Below are 18,674 nucleotides of genomic sequence, written 5' to 3'. Positions count from 1 at the left end.
TTACACGCATCATAGATGGAGCTTCCGTTGCTTGGCTTTCCGTTGCTGGTGCTGATCCCACATCATAATGGATATGATGCGTGTAATATTCATGACACGACTCCAATGAAAGTCGTGTCATGGAGCGGCATTGCCCCCAGTACACCGCTCTGTGGATGCCCTTAGTTGCAAGGAAGTTGATATGGAACAGAACCTAGTACTGTCCGGCTGCCGTGTCAGAAACAAAAGTGTCATTCACAAGAAAAGGTCCGAGTGCAGGGCATCTGCTTGGCAACCATGATTTTTCCCATTAGTTCATCACTGTTTCAAACTTGATGTACAGCCTTTTTGTCCTTTTTCGAACAGTAGAAAAGATGTTCACGATCATGCTATAATCAATATTTTATTTTTACTACAAATTAATGTTAAAATGATAAGGCTACCTCTCTTAACCTCAGGTCCAAATTAACGGCCCGGAGGCCTACATGCGCAGTCCCAGACTCCCAGCGGACACGGCTCCGCATGACGTCCCGGTGTAGTTGAGAGTTGAGAGTCGCGAGCTCTGACTTACAAAATCTTCGGTTGCGCAATGGATAAGTATTGAGATTTGGTGCGGTTCGATTATTGTTCTTTTTATATTAATTGATGTATAATTATATTACATTATTTAGGAATTTGGCTCAACCAGTCAGGTCTCCAGCCTTCTTCGTCGGTAAAAGAAATTTACACTTTTTTTTTTTTTTTAATTTAGGAACTGCAACGGTACATCAATTTGTGGAGCAGGCGACCTAATGTCAATTCATTGATAGTGCGGGTAGAGTTTTTGACGAGCTAAATCGAGTCGAATATTTGACGTTCAGACTCCATTAATATATTTTATAAATAAGATTCGAACTCAATCAAATATTAACGAAACTATAAATTAATTCTACGTACATGAGCTTCTAACATCATCTCTGACGTGGCTTTCATGGTTTACATCTATATAAATGTGTGACCTGAAAGAGCAAAAACATAGAGCTCAAGAGAGTGCAAATTATTGTAGTGTTAAAGAAATTTGATTTAATTACGCCAACAAATAGGAAGAGGGGGAAAAAGAGAAAGAAATGCTAATGGATACTATAGTGTCTTACCTTGTACTCTATTTTGTCATCTGGGCATGCTTCTATCTGCTGACATCAAATTTAAGGTCCCGAAAATCAGCCACCAGACTTCCTCCGGGGCCCTATTCGTTTCCAATCATCGGTAATCTCCTTCAGGTTGGCCAAAATCCTCATCAATCATATGCAAAACTGTCTAAAACTTATGGACCTTTGATGTCTCTTAAGCTAGGAAGCAAAGCAACCGTAGTCGTATCATCTGCAAATGTTGCAAGAGAAGTGCTACAAAAATATGACCAGATGTTTTCGGGCCGATCAGTCACGGGTGCAGCTCATACACTTGATCACCACATGGTGTCTATGGTCTGGCTGCCTGTGTCCAGCCAATGGCGGAACCTTCGCAAGATGTGCAAAGAGAATATCTTTGCAACACAAAGACTCGATACCAGCCAAGGCCTTCGTCAAGAAAAGCTTCAAGAATTACGCCATTATTTGCATAGGTCCAGCGTTAGCAGGAAAGCTGTGAATGTTGGTGATGCAGCCTTCACAACCTCTCTGAACTTAATATCCAGGACTCTATTTTCTAAAGATTTTGCCGACTATGATTCTGATTCGTCTCAAGAACTCCAAGAGATTGTGTGGGGGGTGATGAAAAATGTTGGCGCTTTTACTCTCTCAGATTACTTTCCAGTTCTACGGGTGATTGATCCCCAGGGCATCATGAGGGACGCCAAGTTCTATTTCCAAAAGTTGTTTGATATTTTTGATGATATCATTAATGAACGGCTACAAGTCAGAGGTACATCAGAGGCTAAGAAGAATGATCTGTTGGAAGCACTCTTGGATCATAGCATAAAGAATGAGTTTGAGTTCGGCCGCAATGATCTCAAACATTTGCTTTTGGTAAGTGTTAAGTCCAAAACTTTTGTCTATATGTACTTGAGATTTCTTGTAATTTCATTAACCTTGGCCCTAGGGCTGATTCTGTGCATTAGCTTTTCAGTGGAATGGAAGTTTTTTCTCTGCTGAAGGTCCTAAGAAAACAGATGGCAAGCTCACATGCATGCGTTGATAGTCATAAAAAAATTTCCAATTTAGCTGTAGAATGACTGCTAATACATGGCTTGTAAGATACTTAGATTGGTAAAGTCCAGGCCAGATATCTTGCACTTTGCACGATGAATCTAACTAAATCTCACACCATATGGGTAAAAGTTCTGGAAATCTGTTGGCTTGACATCATTCTAACTATGGTTTGTATTAGGATCTATTTGTGGCAGGAGCAGACACTACTTCAACCACTGTGGAATGGGCAATGGCAGAGTTACTACGCAGCCCTGATAAGTTTGCTAAAGCTAGAGCGGAGCTCAAGGAAATCATTGGACAGGAGGAAGTAGTCCAAGAATCAGATATCTCGAGGCTCCCTTACTTGCAAGCAGTAATCAAAGAAACCTTTCGGCTACACCCTGCAGCACCATTACTTGTTCCTCACAAAGCAAACGAGGATGTAGAAATCAATGGTTACATAGTGCCAAAGAACACACAAGTACTTATCAATGCGTGGGCTTCGGGTAGAGATCCGACAACGTGGTCAGATCCTGAGATTTTTGAGCCAGAGCGATTTTTAGACAGGGACATTGATGCAAGAGGCCAGCATTTCGAGCTCATTCCCTTTGGTGCAGGGAGGAGAATATGTCCAGGATTGCCTCTGGCTTATCGGATGGTACACCTGATGCTAGCTGCTTTCATTCACAACATTGACTGGAAACTTGAAGAGGGAATGAAACCAGAAGATTTGGACATGGATGAAAAATTTGGGTTGTCAGTTCCAAAGGCTTTGCCTCTGGAGGCTATTCCAGTTAAGCTGTGAGTGCGATCCAATAATTTGTAGGCCTAATCATTTCAGATGATTAGAGAAAGCATTACTTGTGATTCTAATGGATATTGAGAGTCTATATAAGAATTATGTTCGTAAACAAGTGCTAGTCTGTGCACATTAGGATAAATTTATAATTTTATCTACAATAAAAATATTTGTATAATTTATAAATAGTAATTCATACTTCATTTATAAATTTTGTAATATTTAGACCCTACTTATGAATTTTTTTTACTCCTCCCAGTTTCTTTTTACAAGCTTTCCCAAAAAACAATACCAATAATCGGGGAACCTTCTTGAATACTTAATTGAATGAGTACAGGAACAAAATTTTGCTACCAATACCAAACAAATTTTAAAGCTTAGTGTCAGCAGCAATGGTAAACATTTAGTATTTGTTTGTGTCTCAGTAAAACGCAGTGGATTCTGATTTCTTTACACGAGTGGGAGAGAGGGAAAGAGATCTGACTACCCTTGCTGTCAAGCTTTTTTTTTTTTCATAAAGTTTGGATGGATTCGGCTTCGGTCATTGCTACAGGACAGGACATGCGATTGAAGAAATTTTCAATTATTGAAAATTTCAAAGGTCATGCCTAGCAGCTTTGTGCAATTGTGCTTGCAACCTTTCGAGTTTCAAATGATTCAATCGCCATTTGAAGGGATGCATCTCCAGACAAATTTCTAACATTTAATAACCATCTAAGGGATATGAAATTCTACACATGGATCAGTTTAAGGTCTTTTTGCTACAGAATTAAGGTCTATAAATCTCGAAAATTTTCTACTCTTCTCTTCTTTGTTCTTTGGCGGTTGTAACAACTTAGTGCAGAGTTTTTGCAACGAAACTTCATTTTATCCTAAGGATATTCGTCTTTGGTCTTTTGCATATTATAATGAACGAATAAAATCTTAAGGAAAGTGATTTGTAATCACAATTTTAAGCCTTTTTCTAGTTAGTTTTGCAGCTATTTCATAGTGTTCTCTTTATTGTTATTCCTACACATGCCTCCGGAATCTCAAGTCGTTTTCAGAGATTCTTACAGATTTCCTATTAACGTTGCCCTTACATCGACAGTGAAATTCGAACATATGATCTCTTGTAAGAAAGTAGTTCGTTGTTGTCAACTAAACCAACTTGTATAGGCATTCTATGTGAAGGTGGTAAGCATTTCCATATTGTACTCAAGGACTTGATATGCCTATGGTACTCTAATATAAAGACAAAACTTATTTGTTAACCACATTAGGGTCTATGCATTACATTAAAGATATTAAACAACAAGGCTCTATGATGGGGTGTTAATTGTCGGTTATTTTATTATTAATTTTCTCCTTGATCTTGCCAAATATTGTTTTAATTTATTAATATATACTTATATTTGATATTTGGACCTATCTACAGGAAATGGAATTAAAAAGTGTTAAAAAGGGGGACTATTGGAGAAAGTTGCTACACATGTGAGAGACTCCAAACAAGCTTCACAAAGCAGACGGAGGGCATTTCCTTTTTGCTGATTAGGAGTTGAAGTCTTTGAGGAGCAAGAGGAAACGAAAAGAGAAAAATTCGGCTGGAGCTTACTTGTGGGAATTGGACTCTCAATTTGTGCGGGGACCACGGAGAGAAGAAAGGCATTAGTCATTTAAATTGAAAGGAAACAAACGTGCATAGGGTTGTTTTTGTTCCTTACTCGTGGGGACCACTGGATAGATAGTTTTAGTAATTTCCTTTTGGCTATATAAGGACAATCGTAAGAAAGGCTACAGAGAGTTTTTAGCATAGTTTAGTTTTATTCTTTCTTGGTTCCTTTGATGGCCGGGACCTCAGTTAAATTACGTGGAGATTTTCTCATGAGACGTGGCTAAGTTTTTCTAGTCGAAGGTCAACTTGAAGGCGCGGTTCCAAATATCTGTGAGATCGAATTAATTTTATTTATTTCTTTTATTCATTGGTATTTGTACGTTTCCTGATTTAATTGCTTATGCTTGTTATGTTATTTGACTGTCAAGGGCCCGATATTCGAATTAACCTAATGATCTAATGCCAAATTAATTGATTGAATCCGTAATTGTTCAATTGATTAATACCAGTGGCGACTAGCGTGATTGGTTTCATGTTAGGGAAACGTATGATCTAACTTAAACAAACCCTCGTAGCGTGTTTGTTGGTTAGGATTGGGCTTTTCTAATTATTAATGCAATCGAGTAATTAAATCCTACGGTCGTACCTAGGGTTATTTCTTGGTTAGAGAAATAGTTAATGGTCGTACCTTAACTATCGAGAAATTAAGGAAAGGTTGGTTGTTCATCGCGTGTATGACAACTATAACTAATCTAGTAATGAGTAATTGAATTATCTTTGCATCGATGATCAGTTGAATGGACCGTGTCTGAAAAGATACACCTTTGGTTAGAGTCGTATTGATTATTGATTAATTCTTATTTATTTCTTTTAGTTGTTTCATTAGTTAGTTAATTAGTGGTTGTGTATGGATTATGAGTATTCCATTGAATAATTTGTGATTATTCGGTCAAATAGTCTGACCGAATAAGAATAACTCAATCCCGTATGGATAGTCGATTTAATGAGAATACAATATAGGATTCGCGTTTGGATAATATATATTCTATTCTGCAAGTATTAAATTTTTTCTAAACACCGCTTTTTTGGTTATATCACATTATTCACCTCAAATTGCAACCTCTTTGAATGAAAGTTGATATTATGTGATTTTATTTTGCGGCGACGAAATAGTTCTTCATAAAATTATGATATACCAAATTAAATATAGATTACAGTACTTTCAATACAGAGACGTGGTCTCACACTTGTGAAGCAAGCATAAAGGAATTAGGAAACATACAGACATGACACAAACAAGCAAATTTTGCGGAATTTAAAATGATGCAGTAGTACTTGGATTAACCTTATTCGCATCACACTAGTAGTAACACACAGTAGTCATTCGCTTCTAATCCCTCACCTTCGCCTCGCACTCCGATACGCATTCCACATTCCATTTGCCATTGCATCTCTCATTTCATGCCATTCATTGACCTCTTCTTGCGAGGCACTTAGGGGTTGAATTTCTGGCATTGGTGGGACCCCACCTTCTCCTTCGATATCCATCTCTTGCTCATGATCATTGAATATGTCATCATCTGGTAATTCGTCCCGTATGAAATTGTGTAGAGTGCAGCAAGCTATCACCACATTTATTTGTGTACTCATATAAAAATTAGGTACAGGACCGCGTAGGATGGTGAATCTCCTTTTAAGCACCCCAAAGCATCTCTCAATTACATTTCTAAGTGATGAGTGATGAGTATTGAAAAGTTGCTTCGGGGAGGAACACCCACGCCGACCCTGTGCAGGTTGTCGAGGTGTTCCACGATAAGGTGCAAGAAATCCAGGAACATTTCTATATGCCGAGTCCACAAGGTAGTATTTTCCTACAAAATAAAATGGAATAAAGGTAAAAAATAAGTAAGTACACACTACGATTTCTTTAGTCATTCACTCACATACAGTGGCAAGCACATAATTGGACAAAAATTTATAAAAATATTGTCATGCACCTGGAGGGGGCATCGGAAAATGTGTAGGTCCTGTTAGTGCTCCGTCCAAGACACGTGCATCATGGGCGCTTCCTTCCCAACCAGCATAAATATATGAAAAGCGCATATCAAAATCACAAATGGCTAGTACATTTTGAGTTGCTTGTCCATGCCTATTCGTGTACGCCGTTTGCTGTCCAGGTGGCGGATGTGCTGGAACATGTGTACCATCTAATGCACCTACAGCATTCTTGAACATTTGATAAGTTAGTTAGTTGGTAAATGCATAATGAAATTTGACACGATAATTGGATATTAATGCACAGCGTGTTGGAACCAAAGGGTAAGCAATACTTTATACTACTTTACCGTAAACCACTGGGCAAATCTCCGATCAGTGTAAATCTTAGGATGCACTTCGTTCTGTCCTCTTGGACGAATGAGAATTTTTCCCAACTCACAAAGCCCCCGTAACACCTCATGAATGTTTTGGCAGATGGTCTCCGGGGAATGTTGGAATCGTTCAGCCAGGCACCGCATTCGATGATTGTGGCTTAACATAACTAATGTCATGCACACTGCTTCCTCTATGAGGACTCTTTTCTGGGGATTTTGCGGTACATATCCTCCACTCACAAGAATGTCACATAAGCGCATGAAGCTATCCACCGTTATTCTACAGTTCTCAAGTACTCTTGCAGGATGACCATTAATCACTTCGGCCACATACGCCCGGCCAGATAACATGCTATTTCTGCACGGTAGAGGCAATATATATCCTGCTAGACGTTCAGCCACAGGGTTGAATAGAATAATCGTCGCCCATTGGATGAGTTGCCAGTCGTCGTCATCATCATCAGCATTATTCGAAGACGATCCCCAATTATTCCAACTGTTATCCATATTTGTATTTTCGCTGCCGATGAAACCTGGTACACCACCTGTCCAAACGAAACTTTAGCTAATCTACTGAACGGATGACTCCAAAGTTAGCTATAACATCAACAAATTTCATGCAGTAATATACCTATTGCCTAGCTAATATACCTGTTGCTAATAAATTTGTCTAGTTTAGCTAATATTTTTAAGAGTTTAGAAATGTAATATACCCTAGCTTAGGTAATATACCTTAGCTAATATTTTTTAATAGTAGAAAAAACCAAAACTGATTGTTATAGTAATATACCTTAGCTAATATTTTTAATAGCTTAGCTAATATACCATTAGGCTAATATTTTTTAATAGTAAAAATAACCAAAATCCTGTTTTTATAGTAATATACCTTAGCAAGATATTTTTAATAGCTTAGGTAATATATCTTAGCTTAGCTAATATACGACTGGGCTAATAGTTTTTAATAGTAAAAATAACCAAAAGTAATTTTTATGGTAAAAGATAGCTTAGCTAATATTTTTAATAGCTTAGCTAATATACCTTGATTGATAGTTTTTAATAGTAAAAATAGCCAAAAGTAATTTTTACTATTAAAAGATAGCTTACCTAATATACCTTAGGTAATATTTTTTAAAAGTAAAAGTAAGCAAAAGTAATTGATATAGTAATATACCTTAGCTAATATTTTTAAGAGCTTACCTAATATACCATTAGGCTAATATTTTTTAATAGTAAAAATAAGCACAACTAGTTTTTACAGTAATATACCAAATGTAATAGTTTTAATAGCTTAGCTACTATACCTTAGCTAATATATCAACTCATAATATACCAACAGTGAAGTATACATATATATGTATGTATATATGTACTACAAGAAAAATTTCGTAGTTAAGACTAGAGGTAGCTTGGTTGGAAGATTTACATTTATACAAACAGTTACTAAAATAACTAACACACTAATGGAAGCAACATACTGGTAGTTCACTAGGGAATTTTTAACAAAGATATGCTCAAAATAAGTATATAATATGGACGGGAATGAGGTAGGAACTTTATATAAAAAACACATTATTTTGAGACTCACATATTCTTGTAATTCCCAAAATAAGAGATATAACATTATAAATGAGAGATATAACCTGGGCTATGGCAAGCGCTAGTTACAGGAGCAATAAGGCCGGGGATGTACCAGAATGCCTATGGCTTCAACACTGCCTCGGTTTCTGAAGCTAGTAGTTCGATATAGGAAGTCTTGTACACACTGATGAACTTATGGCTTTATAGAAATTTGACAGCTCTCATGGGAACCAACCAATTTCATCTACCGACTGTAGACATGGTGAAATAGCTGCAGCCACTTGTTCATAAAAAAAAGCTGCAGCCAAATAATGCATTGCATGTCCGTAGCTTATTTTTGATTGATAGATCACTGATGCTCGGACAAATAAGCACGCGAAGACAGCAGTGATTTTTACTTAAAGGGGCATTGAATATGTTAAAGGCGTGTCCGAATATCCCGTGAACTATTGTGTTACCCATGTGCCGTTTCCTGCAAATAAGCTATCGGCCAAGCACTGCAATATCCCCCAGCAATCAAAAGAAGGAAAAGAATCTAGCATAGTAGTAGTCCATGTGAAATGCTGCCCGCATGTTCAGGCGTGGGCCTGTAGTATTTGAATGAGAGGAGTAGTGTCATATGCTATTTGAAAAAAAGAGTAGTCAGTTAGTGGGTGTCAGTAAGGCACCATTGTAGTCACATTGAATTGAAAGTCCCGGCTGGAATCTATCTTTTGTAAATGTACAAACTTTATACACACAGCTGCGTAGACATGTTAAGGCATAGGAACTTTATATTTATAAATATTGGTCCTATATATATACATATATACAAATGCTTGCTTTTGATTCACAACAATAAGAAACGAACCAGAATGTGAGAGCTGCACTAAAGCCAGCATTTAAATAACCACAAGAGTAGCCAGCATTTAAATAACCAGCATTTAAATAGCTAGCATTTAAATAACCACTAAAGCCAGCATTAATCAATTGGCCAATAAACCAATGCCAATCAACTAAGGGGCCATCCAGACTCCCTGCGCATAAAGAAACTATCTAACATTTTTAATAGCTAATATAATTGAAGAAAATGAAGAAAATTCCACATAAATGAAGAAAGTGAAGACAAATAGGCATTCAAAGCTAAGCAATACAGAATGTTCATAAGCCGCAGGAAAGTTAGTGTCTCAAATACAGACCTAATCCAAGTCTAAGTCAATTGTCAAGCAAAGTACATATAATATCCGCAAGACTGGGAATTTTTAGTCATAGACAAGCAATCCAAAATTGGTCCTCCAAGACACAGTTATAGAACCCAGCCAAATTTCCATTAGATGTCCAGTAAGGCACCATAAACGAAACTGCAGTTATAGTTGCCTATGCAGCAACTATTTCAGATCAAGAATGGTATCAGCATACCAATATTGGAAGCCTTCATCCGACTGGAGAAACATGTGGCACCACCTCTCGGAATTTTCAAACTCTTTCATGCAAGCAAGACGTTTCCGGGACCACAGTTCAACGGGCTCATGTCTTGGGTAGCATTTGTCCCAAACTTTTAGCGCCGCTACGCACCAGTCATTTCGTCTAGTGTTTTCCTCAATTTTGATCTGAGACAGCTTGCCGATGTTCGTTGCTGCGTATCGTAGAGCTTCCCTGGTCTTCTGAGACTTAGTGCTCCTTGAACCATCGTAGGATGATGTCCCCCGACTCGATACTGGGCGTTTACCCGGCGTACTAGCAACGAATTCGACTTCTTCATCCCGCACTGGAATGTAAACATCCTCCCCCCAAAAGTCTGAGGTTGGTCCATCAACCTTTGCCTTCCTCTTATGCCTTGATGCGGCCGCGGTGGTATTTTCAGCAGAATAAAGAGAGTGGTGGACATCACTCTGAGCAGACGAATGGGCATGCTTTCCGGTGGCTGTTCAGCTCTCTAGAATTTCTCCCAATTCATAGAAGCAACCGCAGCTGTGGCCTTCTTTGAACCTCCCATAGAATTTGTTTTCCTGCAATCCATGTGAAATGCCAACTAGTTCAACTGGACAAGCTGATACGGTTTATATAAAAAGCATTCTTGCTGTGTACTACTAAGCTGTTATTTCAAATAAAGAGATTACACATCACCAGGCCAGCAATCAATCGTGATAAGGCCAGAAATGAAAGACATATACCTATAGCATTACACAGCAGTCAATCCAAGCCAGTAGTATCAGATACGTAGGCCAACAATGAAGCATAAGTCGGCCACAATTAAATTACACAGACCAGGCCAATAATCACCTTAAATTATTACTGTACCAACCTAATCAATGCATAGGAATTTGTCCTCCCCTCTCAATTACATTTAGGGGGCAATGGTACTCTACAAGATTAATAAAGTAGCCTCCAAACATAGGGGGGAAGCCTTAAAGTGCACATCAATACTATCAACCTAGTGCGGCAGCAATGAAAGTCATAAAACACTAGACCAAATATTACATAAGTCAAAGTTTCAGCGACCCTGAAGCAGTGACGGCTCAATATTCCATAATATATCACATAAAAACACAGGGAAACATATCTATCGAAGCCTAAGGGCATTTTGAGACACAATTAATAGAGACATTGAAAAAGTTTACCCGCTTTAGAGCGCTCCATTTTTCCTTCGTAGCCTGAAAGCATAGAAGCTCTGAATTAAACCCAACTCCCGTCTCAGCTGTGGTTTGGGACATCCCCGATAAGCGGACGAAACACTTCCACTCGGATTCCAGCCTATAGAATTTTGAACGGTACTGTTCCCACCTCAAATTGACGTGGCACTTGTCGTTCATGTGTAGGCTAAGATGGTGCCAGTTTGACCTCCCCTTTTGGTGCTTGTCCCAAGCACCATTCCTGTGCCACTCTACAAGTGTTGCAACGAAAGTTGACTCAAGCGTAGGGTGATTTTTCCAATCGGCCACTTCAGATTCATCATTCATCTAATGCAATAAACCAGAATAATCCATAGTAAATAACATTTAGATTGTACAAGGAAACACATAATAGAGACAAATGGGTGCTGGTACTTCATAGTAGGAAGTAGGAACCGTTTGCATACCTTTACGAAATAGTTTCTCGCACAAGCAGCCAAATCGTTTGAACCGCTCTCGGAATGTGCTTGCTGGACTGCATAAAAGTGAAACATACGCAATGGTAGTAAATTTGGTTCCATTAATGAAGACAAATAGGCATTCAAAGCTGTCAGCAAGCCCAAGTGCACAATTTTTGGGTGAACATATTATGAGATCATTAACGAATGGATAGAAACTGAAAATAATAGCAACTGAAACCAAAATTATATGTCGAGGAAGGTCTTACCGCTACTCTTTCGTACTCGACGGCGCTTATGTGGCATATAAACCAGGATACAACGAAAAATGGCAGAACCTAAGAGCCACACACCAACTGGCTGTTTTAAAAAAAAAAGGGCAGAAAAAATGAGAATTTGGTGACGAATAGTTCGTAGTAAAACCTTTAACATACCAGTAGAGGTTTTTATGATGCCTTTAATTGGACAGAGACAGCAGACTCTATATCGTGGACTACATAGAAAGGTAAAAATCAAGAAACTTAGGATCCAAAATGCAGCTACGTGGATTAACCTGGGCAATAACCCTTTGCGTCAACTGCGCTTGGGATGCTCTAGTAATGACACTTCACTTATGTTTAGGAGCTGAATCAGATGATTCACAACAAAGGACTTGGGGATGGTTCTATACTTCTATCATTTCTGTCTACCTTTAACATATTAATATATTTTTTTAAAAGTGTGCAAATAATCTTGGATAACAAGACATATATGTTACATATCCAAAAAAAAATAAAAATAAAAAGAAGGCCACACTTGTTATAGATTGTATTGAGATCACAAGTTTCATATATTATCAGATTGTATTGCAGTAGAAGCATCAGGAACTTACTTTCCTATGTAAATTTAGATTTATTTTAAATATGTCATGCAACTTGGAATTAGGACAAATTTGTTATGGCATATATACCTTAGAAAGAAATTTAAACCAAGAGTGCTCCTCCATCCTGGCATTCTATAATACTTTTCGTTATGCAGCAAAAAGCTAGGGAATATTTTTAAAGCAATTGGCCCCTTTAAACTGGCCTTCTTTTGTCCCACATACCTGGTAACTGGTGAAAAATGGCCACTTTTTTTTGGTATTATTTTACTCTATTAGACATTGTCAGGTCAGCAATGTGAAGAGAATAAATTTGAATCATGAATGTGAAACAGATATAACTTACACTTCAGTATCTATCCACAGTTTTCCATGCCAAGAATTTAAATAGTACTACATCAAGGCTTCAAGGAAATGGAGCATGAATAATTTTTTTTGTGTAGAAATTAAGGAATGAAATTATCATCTGAGGTTACATTTTGTGCAACAAAGAAGACAGGCTGCAGTTCCACAGGATTTCTTCTTGGAGCCTGGACAAAAGAACCACTGCATCTTCTCTGCTGGACGGTAGACTTAGAATTTGGATTTCAACAAGTCTTACGAGTTTTTGATGTTTCCACCTAGTTTGAGATGGTAACAACTAGGTAAAAGAAACCAATTTTTTTTATCCATAAAAAGGGATCAGTGTACTAGTTTTATAATAAAATATAGAGACAAAGTCCTAAATTCACGTTCCTACTGTCTAAATTCATACCGTTAACGCAGCAATGACTCATACCATTAGTATTAACTAGAAAATGAAATTGAGAGTCGAAAGTGTAAATTTAAAATGGAGGCACATGAATTCATCTTTTATATCCGGGATTGAAATTGTGCATGTTAGGATGAGTAAAATTTTTGCATAAAGAATTAAATACCAATTCATAAATAAAATGAGTTAAGAATTGGCCGCCGCTGTGAAAGAAATTGACGAATCAAATAGTGCTGCATATTCGTGTTTACACAATTTTCAGATTGTGCAGGGAAGCTAATTTTGCCAGTGGAGCTACCGAACGCTAATTACAGAATACAGAGAGGACTCGGGCACTACATACCCATTTGCTTCTTAACATAATGGCAAACTGGAATGGACCAGAAGAAATTTGAAAGAAAAAATCCCATATTCATCTGCAAGAATGGGGGAAAACGTACCTTGAGGCTCAAAATTTGGAAGCCACGCACACAATATAGTAGGGGCTAGATAGAAAGCATCAGCGCCGGCAACAGCCGCTGGTGTCGCTGCTGAAGCTTAATCGAAGCCAAATTTGACAGCTTTAATGCAGATCCGTTCTTCTTGTTAGTGCAAACTTCACAAATTGCTGGTCATTTGCTTGGCAGAACAATTACTAAACCCACCGGCTGAGATAAATGATATGTCAGTAGAGGTTGGGGGTGATGAAGAGGGGGGTAAAGAAGAAGAGTAAAGGACTAGGCCAATTTGTCGGCTTCTCCCTGACACAAGACAACGGTCAGAAAAATTTTCAAGCGCTTTACTGTTTTGGGTCTGAAAAAGTTGGATGCATTATTCGGTCAAGAAAAGTTGTAAAATATTGTGAATTTACTGTTCCAGAATATAAAAAACAAAATATTATCAGTCCAAACAAAGCCAGTAATTTTATATTTTCCAAAAATCCCCCATGCACTGAACTTTAGAAGAAACGAATTATCCCCAGTCCCTGTGGATTCGACCCTACTTACCGCTATATACAAAATTTGTATTTTTTTTTTGAGTAGGTAATTATTATTGCACAGGCTCGACACCCTGTCACTCTAAAGAGTAATTCACTCTATATTTATGTGTCTTATCCACTATGGTAATTTCAGTTTTTGAATAGAAGTAATCTTCATATTTTATGTAGTTTTGTTATGAAGAATGATTTTCGTCACTTTGATACTTCTAATTTATGGATTAATATTTTATACACCGCTAATATAAAGATTTTTTATAGTAACAGGTATAGATATATGACATATGAACAAAAGGTGAATTTAAAATTTAAACAGTGATGACATGACATTCATGTAAATTTGTTTGTGTAAAAAGGAAAAAAAAAGTTTACACTCACAGTTTATGTATAGTGTAGGGTCTTATATGTAGTTTTTTAAACTACAAGAGTGTCAGGGAAAGAAGTGCTTAATTCAAAAATATTACACTTTTGACCTATTAAAATTGATATTTGAAAAGAGTTAATTTTATATACACTGTTAATATATAGATATAAATTGGGGTATTGAGTAGGTGCTGATATTATCAGTAATATTTTGAGTATAAAGATAGAACGAGGATGGAAGACCGGTGCAATTTGTGGAGAAACCTGCAGTCCAATAGGTTGACATTTTTCTTTTTAAAAGGATCAACGGTAGTTTTCCACTTATTCTCTTGATGACTTGAACTCTATGTTTTCAGAACCGGACCGGATAGCGACTCGGCCGAGGTCAGGGGTCAGTCAATGGGTTCGACCGGGGGTCGATAGGAGTCGAATCGGATGACGTCATAAATAAAAATTATTTAAAAATTAAAATATTATATATATAATATCTAATAATATATTGATATTAATAAAGGTATATTCATATATATTTGATGTTTCAAATATATTTAACAAAAAAATACAAAGAAATTAGAACAATCAAGTAACAATTTATATTATTTAATAAATATTAACAAGTTTAGAATTAAAATTATGAATTTAATTGAAAAATAACATCAAATTTTAGGATAATATTTATAAAGTATCAAATATTTGAGGTATATCAATAAGTTTTAACAATTTAGGGGGTCAAAACATAATATGAAAAAGTTTGAATTTTTTTTAAAAAAAATTACTGTTGAACCGGAAAAACCGGTTTTTGACCGGGTTTTAAATTTCCGGTTTTTTAATGTGACTCGGACCGGCTACCTGGCCGGTTCCCGGTCCGACCGGTTCGAGTTTCAAAACAGAGCTTGAACTCATAACCTATCAGTTACTGGTGAAGCGTCTTATTAACAGTAAGTTGACATAGGTAACCAACAGCACAAATTGACGCCTTTTTTCTAATTTGATTTTGGGTTCCATAGCTTAGTAAATTTCCACTACCTTCGAAGACCGCTGGCAGACCTCACTGGCGCGTAATCTATCAAGTTGGAATAGCATGTCTGATCAAAGGATTGCCAGAAACATAGGTGGAGAAATTCAGAATGGAGACCAATAAATGAAAAAATGATTCTAGTAGTATGCACAGACGTTACAATTAATTACAATCTTATAAGAAACTTTTTCAATTGTTACTGTGCATTGTTTGGGATTTTAAAGATTCGTATAACTGTTTAAAAATTAGGGATTACAGATATCTAAAATATAGTGATAAGAAGATAGAATAACGATAAACTTGAGAAAACTGTGACTAGTAGTACTCAGTAAATTTAAAATTACAATGTCTATAACATTCCTATTTTCCAATTGAAAAGTTGTCTACCATGAGTTACCAAGGTATTCTTATTAGTTTCTAGTTTCACAATTAAAAGGGTCATACACTAATACACATCAATTCTTGAAGTCCAGGAATTCGAAAGTTCCATATGTTTTTTCTCTTTTTTTAAATCTTACTAATATCAAGATTTGAGATTTCCAACAAATGCTTTCCACAATCTTCCAGGTTAAATTATGAAGAAGTAAATAGTCAGTTCAAGAGTAAAGCGTAAAGACCACGAGAGAAGAATAAAAGGACTCTTCAGTCTCCACCGTATATCTTTCTTCATTTTTTTTATGGTCTTGCTTAAGTTTTACAAATTAGAAATTTCTGGCAAGCATGTGAGACGAATCTCTATCTTCCATCTTTTTTCTACCCATATATTCATTTTTAAATATATCAATAGCTGCGAAGAATGACAAAATCCATACCTGCTCGTTCAAAGGCTAATGATTTCAAAACTATTGGTGATGCATGTATGTGTCTAAGCAAAAACTGCTAGATCATCCTCTAAGCAAAAAGGAATGCAACAATTTCCATTCCATTGATCGACAAAAGCACTTTGTTAAAAACATGATCAAAGTCAACAATTTGCAAGGTGCCTCATGTAGAGCCGTCTAGGCTGGGAATGCGTAAACAGCATATCATTTCTAATGGTCAAAATTTAATCATATGCTACTGCAAAAGAGTAAAAAGATAAAAATAACCAATGTTTTAAAAACCGGACCGTTAATTGAACCGGTGAAGTGAAAGGGTCGAGGTTCAACCGGTCGGACCGATTCAACCTTGGTTCAATGAATTTTTAAAAAAATAATTTATATAAATATATATATGCACAAAATAAGACATGTAATGGACTAATTAATACTTTACAGGATGAAAAATTTACTATTTTTGAATAACTTGGATTTTTAAAAATAAATTATTTATTTTTGAATTATAAGTTAAAACAAATAAATTTCATCTCAATTTCAATTATATCTACCAAAAAATCTTAAATCCAACCCAAAAATATCACAATATTTTGAAATTATACAAAATTCACGTCTATGAGAATTTAGACGTTGTGAACTTAAATTTTAATTTACGTTTTGGGATTTAGAGATTGCAATTTAAAAAGAAAGTTTGGAGTTCGAAAGAAACCAAGAGAATCGAAAATAGAAATGCAAACTTGATAAGAAACAAAAAATGAGATAAAAGTAATTGGTTGTGGCATTAAATAATTTGGGTTAAAAAAAATAATTCTTTTTTAACTTTTTAATTTAATGGACAAAAATAAAATTAAAAGATGTAAGAAAACATCAATAAATTAAAAATAAAGATATTTGATTAAAAAGGGAGTGACAAAAGAAAAGAGGATAGAGAGAGAGAGAGGGTTAAAGATTAAAAAGAAAGAACCATGATAGGATGAGATTTTGTAAGAAAAATGAAAAAAAGAAATATGAGTGTTTGTTTTATATAAATAAGTTATAAAAAAAATTAATAAGATGTGATAGTGCAACGGTTACTATATTGGTCTACTATTACAAAGGTCATGAGTTCGAATTTTAAAAGCTACATATTGCAAAACGTAAAAAAAGAAAAAAAGAAAAAAAAAAGAGGATAACTCGAAAACCGGAAAAAACCGGTTCAATCCGGTTTTGACGGTTTCACGATTGGATCGGTTTTTGACCGGTTTTCTAGCATGGTCAACCCTAACATAGAACCGGACCGGTGCCATGGCCGGTTCACGGTTCAACCAGTCGAACCAGCCAGTCCCGTCCGGTTTTCAAAACATTGAAAATAACACAAGCATGAACTAATAAAAGGATAGTCGTGGTTGCAAGTATATGCATACAAGTAGACGTTTTCTTGCTTATTTTTTTTGCCGAATATGGTAGATTCTAATCTAATATATTCCTACTCTATGAAAAGGGGAGGGGTGTGATCCAAAGGGACCAAGGCCCAAAAGGGGAACTTCTGGGAACTAAACCAAACTAAATCAAACCAAACTACCACGGGTCTAGATCTATACCTACTCCTACCAGTGTTTTGAAAATCGGATAGGACCGGCCGGTTCGACCCGTTGAACCGCGAACTGGCCATGGCACCAGTTCGATTCTATGGTAGTGTTGACTTTGTCAGAAAACCGGTCAAACCCGGTCAAAACCTTGAAAACCACTGAACCGGATCGAACCGGATTGAACTAGTTCTCAAGTTTCCCCCCTTTCTTTTTTTTTGTTAAGTTTTGCAAAATGCTTCTATTAAGATACAAACTCAAAACCTTTGTAACTGAAGACCAATATAGTAATCATTGCACCATCATATCTTATTTGTTTTTTTTGATAACTTATATATATAAAACAAACATCCGTATTTCTTTTTTCCATTTTTCTTACAAAATCTCATTCTCTCATGACTCTTTTTTTTTAATCTTCAACACACACACACACACACTCTCTCTCTCTCCTCTTTTTTTTGTCACTCCCTTTTTAATCAAATCTCTTTAGTTTTAATTTATTGATGTTTTCTTCCATCTTTTTAATTTTGTTTTTGTCCATTAAATTGAAAAAAGTTAAAAAAGAATTATTTTTCTTTAACCCAAATTATTTAATGCTACAACCACTCACTTTTATCTCATTTTTTGTTTCTTATCAAGTTTGCATTTCTATTTTCGATTCTCTTGATTTCTTTCGAACTCCAAACTTTCTTTTTAAAATTGCAATATCTAAATCCCAAAGACGTAAATTAAAATTTAAGTTCGCAATGTCAAATTCTCATAGACGTGAATTTTGTATAATTTCAAAATAT

General features: G+C 36.2%; 2 protein-coding genes across 2 annotated transcripts; one reads left to right on the top strand and one right to left on the bottom strand.

Moving 5' to 3' along the window:
• The first annotated feature begins 1,018 nt into the window (after window positions 1-1,018).
• LOC113781366 (ferruginol synthase-like) lies at window positions 1,019-3,063 on the top strand. The gene is made up of 2 exons (XM_027327285.1): window positions 1,019-1,982; window positions 2,344-3,063. The coding sequence occupies exons 1-2, from the start codon at window positions 1,086-1,088 to the stop codon at window positions 2,947-2,949; spliced, it is 1,503 nt and encodes a 500-aa protein (XP_027183086.1). The 5' UTR covers window positions 1,019-1,085; the 3' UTR covers window positions 2,950-3,063.
• Window positions 3,064-5,935: 2,872 nt separating this feature from the next.
• Window positions 5,936-7,416, bottom strand: LOC113780649. Its single transcript, XM_027326431.1, has 3 exons — window positions 6,883-7,416; window positions 6,535-6,763; window positions 5,936-6,408 (listed from the first exon to the last, which is right to left on the bottom strand). The coding sequence occupies exons 1-3, from the start codon at window positions 7,414-7,416 to the stop codon at window positions 5,936-5,938; spliced, it is 1,236 nt and encodes a 411-aa protein (XP_027182232.1).
• Between the last annotated feature and the right edge of the window lie 11,258 nt (window positions 7,417-18,674).

This window comes from Coffea eugenioides, chromosome 8 (genome assembly GCF_003713205.1).
Source record: "Coffea eugenioides isolate CCC68of chromosome 8, Ceug_1.0, whole genome shotgun sequence".
Taxonomy (NCBI): domain Eukaryota; kingdom Viridiplantae; phylum Streptophyta; class Magnoliopsida; order Gentianales; family Rubiaceae; genus Coffea; species Coffea eugenioides.
Note: the sequence above shows the minus strand (reverse complement) of the source record. Positions and strands in the feature narration are given on the sequence as shown.